The 11,151-nt window shown below is 42.3% G+C and overlaps 1 protein-coding gene across 2 annotated transcripts in view; it reads left to right on the top strand.

Moving 5' to 3' along the window:
• The first annotated feature begins 3,202 nt into the window (after positions 1–3,202).
• The window catches only part of IGSF3 (immunoglobulin superfamily member 3), a 191,314-nt gene continuing 183,365 nt past the window's right edge, over positions 3,203–11,151 (top strand). The window contains exons 1-2 of one of the 2 annotated variants that reach the window (XM_061627994.1): positions 3,203–3,483; positions 4,185–4,908. In XM_061627994.1, coding sequence (XP_061483978.1) covers positions 4,836–4,908 — 73 coding nt within the window. In that variant the 5' untranslated portion in view covers positions 3,203–3,483; positions 4,185–4,835. The remainder of the gene's footprint in view (positions 3,484–4,184; positions 4,909–11,151) is intronic. The other variant, XM_061627995.1, reaches the window with a different exon arrangement.

Genomic DNA, 11,151 nt, shown 5'->3' with positions numbered 1-11,151 from the left:
AAGCAAGTGTTTCTGAGTTCTGGACTATAAGTTTTGTAAGATTTTGTTTTGAAATGAGCGTATGGGAAGCAGCAGAATGGCATGGGGGTATTTTCAATTTAACATGGCAGAATGTAAAAAATCCATTCTGGCTTTAGTATACAGCCACTCTCATGGCTGTATAATAACTGAGTGAGCATTTCCCCACTGTTGAGAAGCAACCATATGTTTCTGCTTCATGCCCGAGTACTGCCTCAGGCATTTACATATATATTCAAGGACTGGGGTTTTTTTTAATTAATAAATTTTATTCCTCATTTTGGCATTAATATTTCTTCGTTTTTCAGTATCATTGGTACTGGTCCTCTTCCTCTCCCTCCACTCCAAAAGTCATAAGAACATAAGAACATAAGAAGAGCCTGCTGGATCAGGCCAGTGGCCCATCTAGTCCAGCATCCTGTTCTCACAGTGGCCAACCAGGTGCCTGGGGGAAGCCCGCAAGTAGGACCCGAGTGCAAGAACACTCTCCCCTCCTGAGGCTTCTGGCAACTGGTTTGCAGAAGCATGCTGCCTCTGACTAGGGTGGCAGAGCACAGCCATCATGGCTAGTAGCCATTGATAGCCCTGTCCTCCATGAATTTGTCTAATCTTCTTTTAAAGCCATCCAAGCTGGTGGCCATTACTGCATCTTGTGGGAGCAAATTCCATAGTTTAACTATGCGCTGAGTAAAGAAGTACTTCCTTTTGTCTGTCCTGAATCTTCCAACATTCAGCTTCTTTGAATGTCCACGAGTTCTAGTATTATGAGAGAGGGAGAAGAACTTTTCTCTATCCACTTTCTCAATGCCATGCATAATTTTATACACTTCTATCATGTCTCCTCTGACCCGCCTTTTCTCTAAATTAAAAAGCCCCAAATGCGGCAACCTTTCCTCTAAGGGAGTCGCTCCATCCCCTTGATCATTCTGGTTGCCCTCTTCTGAACCTTTTCCAACTCTATAATATCCTTTTTGAGATGAGGCGACCAGAACTGTACACAGTATTCCAAATGCGGCCGCACCATAGATTTATACAACGGCGTTATGATATCGGCTGTTTTATTTTCAATACCTTTCCTAATTATTGCTAGCATGGAATTTGCCTTTTTCACAGCTGCTGCACACTGGGTCGACATTTTCATCGTGCTGTCCACTACAACCCCGAGGTCAATCCTCTCCCCCTCACTACTCTCTCACCTTAGATTTTTTCACATTTGCTTTGGGCTCATACTCAGAAGTGAGCAAGAATGATAGCCTCAGTACTGCAAGTGGGACTCATGCTTCACTCCCATTCAAGTCATACGTTTGTTTTGCTGATATACATTACTATATATTGCCCAATCAAGAGTGTCCTCCAAGTAGTTAACAGTAAAATGTTAAAAAATGTGAAAATGAATCAAGAAGACCTCTACAAACCATAGAGTAAAACCAATCCCAATATGAAATAAATAAATCAAAACCAGCAAAACCTATGTTAACATAGCAGAGCTAAAACACTGACAATCTTAAATTATCTTAAAATACCCTCGAAAATAAAAACAAAGTCTTCACCTGGTACCAAAAATATCATAATGGAAGCGCAATGCAAGGTTTTCTAGGGAGGACATTTCACAATCAGTCCTCCACCACCAAAAAAGTATTTTCCTCTGGTAGCCATCTACAGTATTTTGTATTGCGGGAGCATCCTGAGAAGGGTCTCTGATGACCTTAGGGTCTGAGTAGGTAAATGTGAGAGGAGGCAATCTTTCAGTTTAATCTTTTTTATGTGCACTTCCCTGTGAACAACTGTATGTTTATACATGTGCTCGGAGTATGTTGCCTGCATCTTAAAGGTTGGAACTGGAACTCTAGCATATGGCCAGGCGGGCTTATGGGCCACTTCTGTGCTGCCCTGCCTATCCCATCCACACTTCATCCATGTTGCATCACTGCTTTGTCCCGTAGACCAACATAGAACTTCTACCTATTTCCAACAGGAAAGGTGCATTTTATTTGTATGAACTTGTATTGAACTTACTGTTTTAATTCTTCCCACATTATCTGTATCTTATGGATTCTGTATTAAAGCATAATGACTCACAATGAGTCAAAGGATCTTTGGTTACAAAACTGCAGAGTCAGCATATGGAATTACAACATAGTTAATTCATCCCAGCTACTTAGTTGGAAGCACCCATTTCTAGCATATTTGGTCCCAACTTGTCTCTTGCACTGTGCTAGTTCCTGCTGCAACTTGTTTTTCATATTTATGTGTGCAATCATCATTACTCTTGCAGCATGCATGATGCAGCAATACAGTTGAAGCACGCTGCTGTTAAAACATGTATGAAGGAATGGAACTTGTTCCACTATTGAAGCCGATAACCTTCCACTCTAAGAAGCAATATATGCTTTTCTTCTTCTCAGGTTTAATGGTGAATCAAGGCCAAGGAAAGGCCCTATTATCGCAGCAATACATGCGTTTATTGACCAGGTTGGATTTTATGGTTTGTCATCTGCGCTTGAAAATAAAGGTTGTTAATGTTACTGAGTGGGTGGAGCTTCTGGAAGAGTTCATATTCTACTGCTGTTTTCTTCAAACCACTTAGCTTGGACCAACTCCCAGTGGGACTGCTCCAGATCTAAAGTGGCTTAAGTAGTTGTAGTTACTAAATTTTATTTTGTTGTAAGACCTTTGGAAACAGAACAGGGAAGGCTGGAATGTTGTGGCACATTTGCTCCCATTGCCTTACTAATTCTAAAGTTCAGACGTAGTCACATTAATTTTCAGGGCTGCACTTCAAAGCACTCCAGAAGACACAAGATCTTTCATCCAATAGTACAGCTTATTTCATTAAAATATCCTTTGGGGGTCCTTCAGAGTTGTCCTACGATGACAAATTATTAAGCAACGTAAGAAGTAGTAGTAGTTAAAAACAAACAAACAAACAAAAAGGATCCAGCCAAACCTTCTACTGGTTTAGCCTGATAGACATGCAGTGATTGCTTTTACTACATCACAACAATTAATGCTACCAGTTGGAAGCAAAGGATCACAACAGCCTGAGCTGAAATAAGATCCTACTCTGGGTTGAACCGCACAGTCTCAAAGCCTCTTTTGCTTCCAGGCCATTGTAGAGAGTAACGCATACACGACTCCCCCCGCCCCTTTATCCCTCAAAGGTGCTGCTTTTCGCCAGCTAGTCCCTGCCTGGAACTGACGGTAGGCAGGAACGAAGCGGGGAAGGACACACGGAGAGGAAGAGGCTGACTGGCTCATTCACTCAGGGAAGGAATGAGCGAGGGTAGGAAGAGCAGGACGAGGAGGGACTGAGGGGGAAGAAGGCGGAGCTTCCCGGCCAGGAGGAAATGCTTGGCACCCCCTAGCAGCAGCTTTTGAACAGAGAATGAAGCTCGAGCGGAGACGCCGAAGAAGAGACGGCGGCGGGCTGCAGAGAAGCGGCGAGAGCGGTCAAGTTAAGCTGAGGTAACGCGCTCGGCTCGCGGGGAGGATAGCAAAGCGAGAGGCAGTAGTAAGCACAAGAGAAGAGCCTGGAATGCCAGCGTGAGGGGCAAAGCAGGAAGGAAGCTGGGGCACGTGGAGTGGCGAAGCCTAGCCAGGACAAGGGAGTGGCTGGGGCGGGCGAGCGGGCAGGCAGGAGGCGCTCTCCTTTTGGAGTGCAGCCTAGTCGGCGCGCGCTCTACCCCGGTCACCAGGTCCAGCTGGGGGCGCCAGCCGCTCTCTTTGAGGGGTGTGTGTTTGAAGTGGAACACTCTTTGCTGGTGGGGCGTGAGGCGGGGAGAAAGAATAAGCTTGGGCAGTTGACTGCCGCCCTTTTGCTCTCAAGCGGTTACCGGCTGGTCCCAGTCCCGGCTGAACTACCTCTATAATTTCCTTTCTTGCAGAGGGCGCCCTGCTAAATCCTCTCTTCCAGTTTGAGAAAAGGGGAGGAGGCTGTCTTGTGTCAGGGCTGAAACAATAGCGGGCTGGTCTCTTTTCCCTTGCGCAGGTGGGGGGTTGTTAGCTTGGAGGGGGCGGGACGTGGTTCAGTCTGTCCTTAGTTCTGCCCTCTTCTATCCTCCCCCCTCCCCCGGATTTCAAGCGGGGCAGTTAACAGCAAAGAAAAACAATGAATTTTGTTCTCTGCCTTTGCTTTACAAGTTTCTCTGTCTTTTCTTTCTTTCTAGGGAGCAGCAGGTATGAATTGTTGGCACCTGAGCAAGGAACCGATATTATACAGAGCCAGCTGCTGAAGGGCCATTCTAGCTTGGTTCCTTCATTTGCCCCATCCTTAGTTGTTAAGCAGAGGAGCAGGAGGAGGAGTTCCTCGCGAACTATAGATGTAGTTGTTACAAGGCAGGAATGATCTTGCAGAATAGCCCAGATTGTTAAGCACTGGGCATGTAATCCAGTTCTAGAGTCCAGAGATGATTCTCACTCATGAGACCGAGTAGATGAACCGATTTTCCTGCACCTTCCTCCTTCCAGGGAAGGCTGATCAAGCAAGGAACCGTATATTCTAACTCTGCAGTAGGAGACGGAGTGGGAGAAATCAAAAGTAGATACTGCAAAACACAATGTGTCAGGCTTTGGAAAGGCAACCGTGTCTGTTCGGAATAATCATCTAGCATCTGAGGACACATTCACGCCTCCCACTAAGCTTGCCTTCCACTTCGTCTTAGTATTATAATTCCGTCCCCTGTCTGGTTCTGTTCCCTACCCTCCCTCTCCCTTTGTGTTTCTACACTGCCAAAATATTTTCTGGAAATATAAAACCAGTTGGAGTTTGACACCTGAAGATAAAAAAATAAGCAAGAGGAGAAGTGGGAACAAGAGTGATGTCCTTTTATCTTCCCTCTTCTTCAAAGATGAGGTGCTTTCTGCTGGAGCTGACATCTCTTCTGCTACTGGGTAAGAGGCTGCCTGTCTGTCAACAATCCTTGGCAAGTTTTAACTCACTGTTAGTTTTTTGTTTTTTTTTCCTATCCAGCAGAGCTTTCTTATAGCAAGACTGCCTTTTGTCAGTCATACAGTTTTCTGAGCAGTTCATTCTGGTATATAATACTCTGTTGTTCTTCCTCCAAAAGTGATGCTTCTGTTCTTGAGGTTGGAAAGGAAGGAAAGGAAGCTACTTCAGACAGTGGGCTTCTCATCATTAACAGGCTTAATTATATTGTAGCATCTAGTCCTTTTCTGTTGTGCTGTAAAGAGAATTGTGTCTGGTTGTGAATCTAGCTTTGAAATACCACAAGCAGACTTGAATTCATTCAGCAGCGCTTTCACACTGAAGGAAATATTTAAGTTTTGAGGACAAGCACAGAGCTAGCGGATAATGCAGTATATGAGGTTGCAGGAAAAGGACTTTCTGCTCATGCATTTTTCCAAAAGAAACAATGCAGAATCAAGTGGTATCAAAAAGATTTACAGACTGATTGTGGTGTAAAGCTTTAGTGGACTAGAAGTGCAGTCCTATGCCTTTCCCCGCCCCTAATATTAATGACTGGAGCTGGAGGGTTGGGATGGCCTCTCTGCTGGCCTCTGCCAAAGAAGAGAAGCATTGTGTGATGTGTGTGTGTGTGTGTATGTATGATTGCTGTCACACCAGAGGCCCTGGCTGCCCCCAAGCTGGTGGAAAGCTATCACCAGCAGTTCTCCTGATAGTAGTAGCTGGATCCAAAGTCCTATGGATCCCCTAAGGGGACCAATCTTCTACACCTGCCTAGAGCTGACATAGGGTTGTCTTCAACTAATTCCTACTCAGAGTAGACACATTGAAATTAATGAACCTAAGTCATGTCTACTAATTTCACTGGGTCTACTCTGAGTAGGGCTAGTGTTGAATACCACCCATAGTGAATAACTACAACCCCTCTCCACACCCCTTTTCTCCTGGCCAGCAGGAGCTGGCAGGACTTGGAATATAATGGTGGACCTGCTGCTCTGCTCCTCCCTGATCCCATTAGGGATTGCGCTGCCTGTGTATGAAGCGGGCTGTAGTTCACAAAAGCGTATGCAACAATAACACTATTGATCTTTAAAGTGCCACAAGCCTTCAAGTCTTGTAAAAGAAAAACAACAAAGATAGCTACCCTTTGGGAGTATTTTTTGCAACAGTGGAAGCAGCGATTTGGCTAAACTCCAACTTGGAGAACTAGACACTCTCTAGGTACAATATACTTCACTGTCTGCTATCAAGTGATTTGTAGCAATGTTTGCCTGTGTTCTTAAACAGCTGCTGTTTGTATCCCAGAAGTGACTATTGGTGGATGAAGCGAAACTGCAGATGTAGTTCTGTAAAGTGCAGTGGGATTTTTCTGGATGGTAGATGCTATAACACTGTAATTATCCTTGTACATGTTTAAGAGGGATTGAATGCAAGGCAGTGAAAAAATCCCATGTGTCTCGGGCAAGTTTCATACTGTTAGCCTGATAATTATATGATTTGCTTATTGAATAAAATGGGGGCTTTGTAAAACACAGCAGAATTCATGGCTAGAATGGGGTGTGGGGTCAGTGAAGGTAAGCAGAAATGTTTGTTTTTTGTTAATGAGATCTCTTCCCTTGCCCTTTTTGCTGGAAACAATTTTTTTTAAAAACCCCTTCTAAATACTTGGAAGAAAACAAGCTAAGCAGCCGGTTTGTATTCTGTCACGCTGGTTTTAAAACAGCCTTGCTGTTAGTCACTTGCTTATTCAACAGGAGTGAGTAGCTTCCCAGACCCACACTCAAGCCACCCTGTGACATAAGGATACACACAGGTGGGTGTGCTTGGTAAAGTGTTCTGTGAACAAATAAACCCTGTGCTTATTTGGAATGCTCCTTTAAAAGATCAACAGTATTCTGAGTAAGGCATCTTTGGAAAACTGTTCTGCTTGATCTTCAACTTCTTTGTCGTTATTTACCAATAAGAAAGTTAAAAAAAAACCCTTAACATTCCAGTACAACACATGTTTGCTTGGAAGTATTTTGTTTTGTGTACCGCCTTCAAGTCGATTCCGACTTATGGCGACCCTATGAATAGGGTTTTCATGAGGCTAAGCCCCACTTATTTCAGTGGGACTTGCTCCCATGGGAGTGTGCATAGGATTGCAGTTTAAGTCATAATCTGTCAAGTGAGTCTATTGTATTTTGATAGCTGACAGGGATGAACTGGAATTGCTTATTCAGTAAACATGACAAGCTTTAGCACTAAATCCTCTTGGCTTAAGGATAATATCGTTGTGAGTAACATATTCCTAATATGGTGTGAATGTTTCCCTGTTCTCCTTTTAATGTCAGTACCCCAGCACAACAGTAGAGGGCTCTGTGTTACTAGAGGAGTTGTCTTCTATGATGATGCAGAACCAAAGATCTGACAACACGTTTTCAAATAATTTAAACACTGGCCTCAGTGTCCTGGTTCAATGCCAATCTTTTTATTGTTTTTCTCTGACTACTTAAAAAAAAAACCTGCTCTGCAAAACTCCTGTTCTAATTTTATATCAACCAGTGTAGCTGTATCAAGTACTTTTGATCAAATAACAAATTCTGGTCTCTTTCTTCAGACACTTTTGCTAGGTATGTTAAACTGATGTTTTAAATCAGAAACAACAGATCTGGCAATGCCTTGAAGGTCTTGTTATGTTTGGAGGCTCCAGGCTACTTGAAAGTTATTAAGTGTAGTGAATCTGTAGGCTAAACTTGATTTGCTTTACTAAAGAGAGAGTAATGTGAGGTCAAAAGTGTTATCTTGTTCTATAACACAAATTTTCTGGCCAAATGGTTTGGAAAGCCTGTTTTGTTGAAAGTGTTAAATATCTAGCTTGGAACTTACAGCACCTTATGACTTCAGATCCTACTGTAGTTCATTTTTTACCATTTCATAAGCATTTTAGAATTGTAGGAAAGAAACTGGGAATTATAAAAGGAACAGAGGATGAAACAGAACTCTGGTGTATTCATAGGAGAAGTCAGGGAAAAAAACCCTGCAGAGCAATGGATTTAAAAGTGTCATCTGGCTGTGGGTGTCATACGGAGGGTACTGCTGAGTTTCTTTTCCTTGTGCAGCAATGGCTCAGTTCAAAGGCTTTAAGCAAGTGGCATTTCATCATGCTGAGGATATAATGGGGCAAAATAGTGTAGTGTATTGTAAATAACCTTTGCACAGTAATGAGACTGCTAATGCCTCTGTCAGGCACAGCTAGGCCTGTGTGTATGTCTAAGATTTACCTGCTTTCTCCAAAGATGCAAAGACTGATGCTAATATCAGTAGTGTAATATAGAGGAAACAAAACATAATAGGCTTAGAGAAAGTTATGGAACTCATTTTCCCCTGGCTGGTTTATGAATAGTTTCCCTGTTTCTTTTATAATAGCTAGACTCCCACCAGTGACTGAACATCGAAGAACTGTAAATCATGTTATGAATGAAAGGGATTCTCTGAATTTCTCTGTAAGCTCCTGTATTCCCTCTGTACTTGTTTACATTATAATGGTTAATTTGATTTTGAAAATTTTAGTTAGGCATAAAATAAGGAGGATGCATTAATAACTGCTTAGCTGCACCTTGACACCCACTATGGTCCAATTGATGCTACTGGACTTGGAATTTAGAGGCCTGGATTTAAATGTCATTCCAGTCATGAGCAAATCACTTTTGTAAAATAAAGATAAGACACCACCTTCTACTGCTCTAAAAGTGCTCTAGAAATTATTGGTCCTAATCTTGAAAGTCATGAAATTGTTTAAATCAGTATTTTGTGGCATAGGAGAATTTTCACATCAATCTGCACATTGTTAGCAGAGGTGTTAAAATAGTACAGGCATATACTTCAGTCAGTCTGCTCTGCTGTTTGATTTCACCTTTGCTGGGCTCTTGAGATAGCTTGTGTTTCTTGCTATGTAGATGGGAACATAGCCCATGAAAAGACTTTTTAGTGGGCACTAAACTGTTCTAAAATGGCAGTGTCTGATGCTGGAAGCAAGCAATAACAGTCCACTTGCCTCTGTACGAGAAGGTGAAATTCCTGCTCCTGGCTGGTGCAAGATTCTCCCCTCCTGGCCTTTTTGCCAATGCTTTAATCTAGAAAAACAGACTGGAGTCATAGCACCACTAATTAGAAGTCATATCATTTGTACTGGAAACCCGATGACTGGCTGTGGTGTTAACTTAGTGCTGAGAAATATATTCAGACATAATATTCTGCATATTCAGACATTATTTCCAGGACACAAAGAGAGAGCGCATTGAAATTTGGTACGGAACCCAAGTGTGATGAGTTCCGATACTTGCTGTTTCTTTGGAATATGGAGCTTTGAGAGAATGCCTTTGGCGTTGTAAACTAGAAGAGTGTATTTTGATGTTGATATACTATTTATTGAAGTCATGAATCCAGATTAGTAGGAAGTATTCTCTGAGGCTTCTTGCTCCCAGTGAGACTCCTCTGAACTTTATTAATTTGCTTCTTGGTGCTATCTGACAGCAAACCACATGGATGAATTTTGGGGATTTCCGTCCTTACGTCTCAGTTACTACTCTTTTCTGTGAAGTATTATGACAGTCATGTCATAATTAAGATTAAAGACTAAAAACAATCATATTTTGGACAAAAGGCACAGAGTTAGATCTAGACATAGTCATGCTTAGAGTAGCTTCATGGAAAAATTGGAACTAATGTTAGTCATGACTAAAGCCCTATTGATTTCAGTGGGTCTACTCAAAGCGTGATTGAGGCTAGATCCAATCCACAGAGAAGTAGTTAGTTTAGAAATTAGGGTTTCTGTTCTGTGTCTGAAAAGCTGATGAATGATCAGAACTGGGAAGACTCCAGAGCACGTTTCAGAAGATTTTTTTCTTACTTCCATTGCTTCTACAAACCAAACTGCAGTATCTATGCAAACAGTTGCCAAAGAAGGGTAAAACACAAGATTTCTTTGCCTAACAATAAGTTAATGAAGCATAACTCGTTCTCGCATGCCTTCTGTGATGCAGTACAAACTCCAATGTTACCCAGTCTCTATGCTACAGACCTTTTTCTCCTGTTCTTTGCAAGGTGCCAGACATCTGCATTCTCTGAGAGGAGTATAAACTTCTAAGACACCACTGATCGACCTAACAGTCTGCATCAAGGGCATATAGGGCCTTGGGCCATTGTCTGACATGAATTGCAATAGTATGACTGCCTTTGCCTTTTAAATGGCTAAAGACCCTTTTGTAACTTGGTGTGTGTTTTGACTCTGTTTGTATTGGCATCCTTTCCCTCTGTCTCCATCCTGTGCTCTTACTTACTTGATGAGTAAGTGTCTTGGAGAGGTTTTATTAGCTGTGGTTATCAGATGTAGGAAAGCGGAATAGATGTTTCTCCAGGCAAACCTGAGATCCAGCCATTCTGAAGCAGAATGGAAATTTTAAAAAAACTTTATCTTCCTTTTGGCACTACTGAAATGTATCTACTGCTATTTCTGGCCTAACTCTGGCAAAATAGTTTTCCTTCATAGATGCATAGATAAATGCCATTGAGAAGTTTGTTGGGAGTCCATGGAATAGATTTTTCTTCTGTCTAGTAACTATTCAGATTTACAGGTATGTAACTTAAATCAGTTTATTAATAGCATAGTATTAGTTTTAAAAGAGGCCTGGCATCTTGTCCCTCTATTTAACCCCCCTCTGATATTCATTTGAGGCCACACTGTGCAAAACAGGCAAGTCCCAGCAGTACACATACTCTGTTACTTGCTGTATTGTAGTTTTTCGATCTCAGATATTACTTGGAGTCTAGATGTGTGTGGACACTGGATGCAAGCCAGCCAGCTGTGGCTGAATTCAGACAAGCAGAAGGTTAGTTGGCTGGTCTTGCAATAGGATGAATAATCCAGGCAAGATAATGATGGATGTTAGATTTTGTGACCTAGAGAGGAGAAAAGAGACTGAATTACTAGAGAAGCAGTAAGGTAGCAAAAAGAGTTTAGAATGAAGCCTGGGCCATGCTCCTGCGTGAGTCAAAACACACAGCAGTGGGCAAGGGATGTGGTCAGAAGAGGAACTAGGAAGCTGAGGAATGGCTAGACACAGAAATAAGGCCTCCAAGTTGAATTAATTTATTGTGGTGGCTCATCATGTCCTTCAGAAACTTGACCAAAGCTGAAAGGAAGTCAGTAGCCTGGATCACTACTAAGG

Source organism: Rhineura floridana, chromosome 5, assembly GCF_030035675.1.
Source record: "Rhineura floridana isolate rRhiFlo1 chromosome 5, rRhiFlo1.hap2, whole genome shotgun sequence".
Lineage (NCBI taxonomy): Eukaryota > Metazoa > Chordata > Lepidosauria > Squamata > Rhineuridae > Rhineura > Rhineura floridana.
This window is presented reverse-complemented; position numbering and strand designations above follow the sequence as displayed.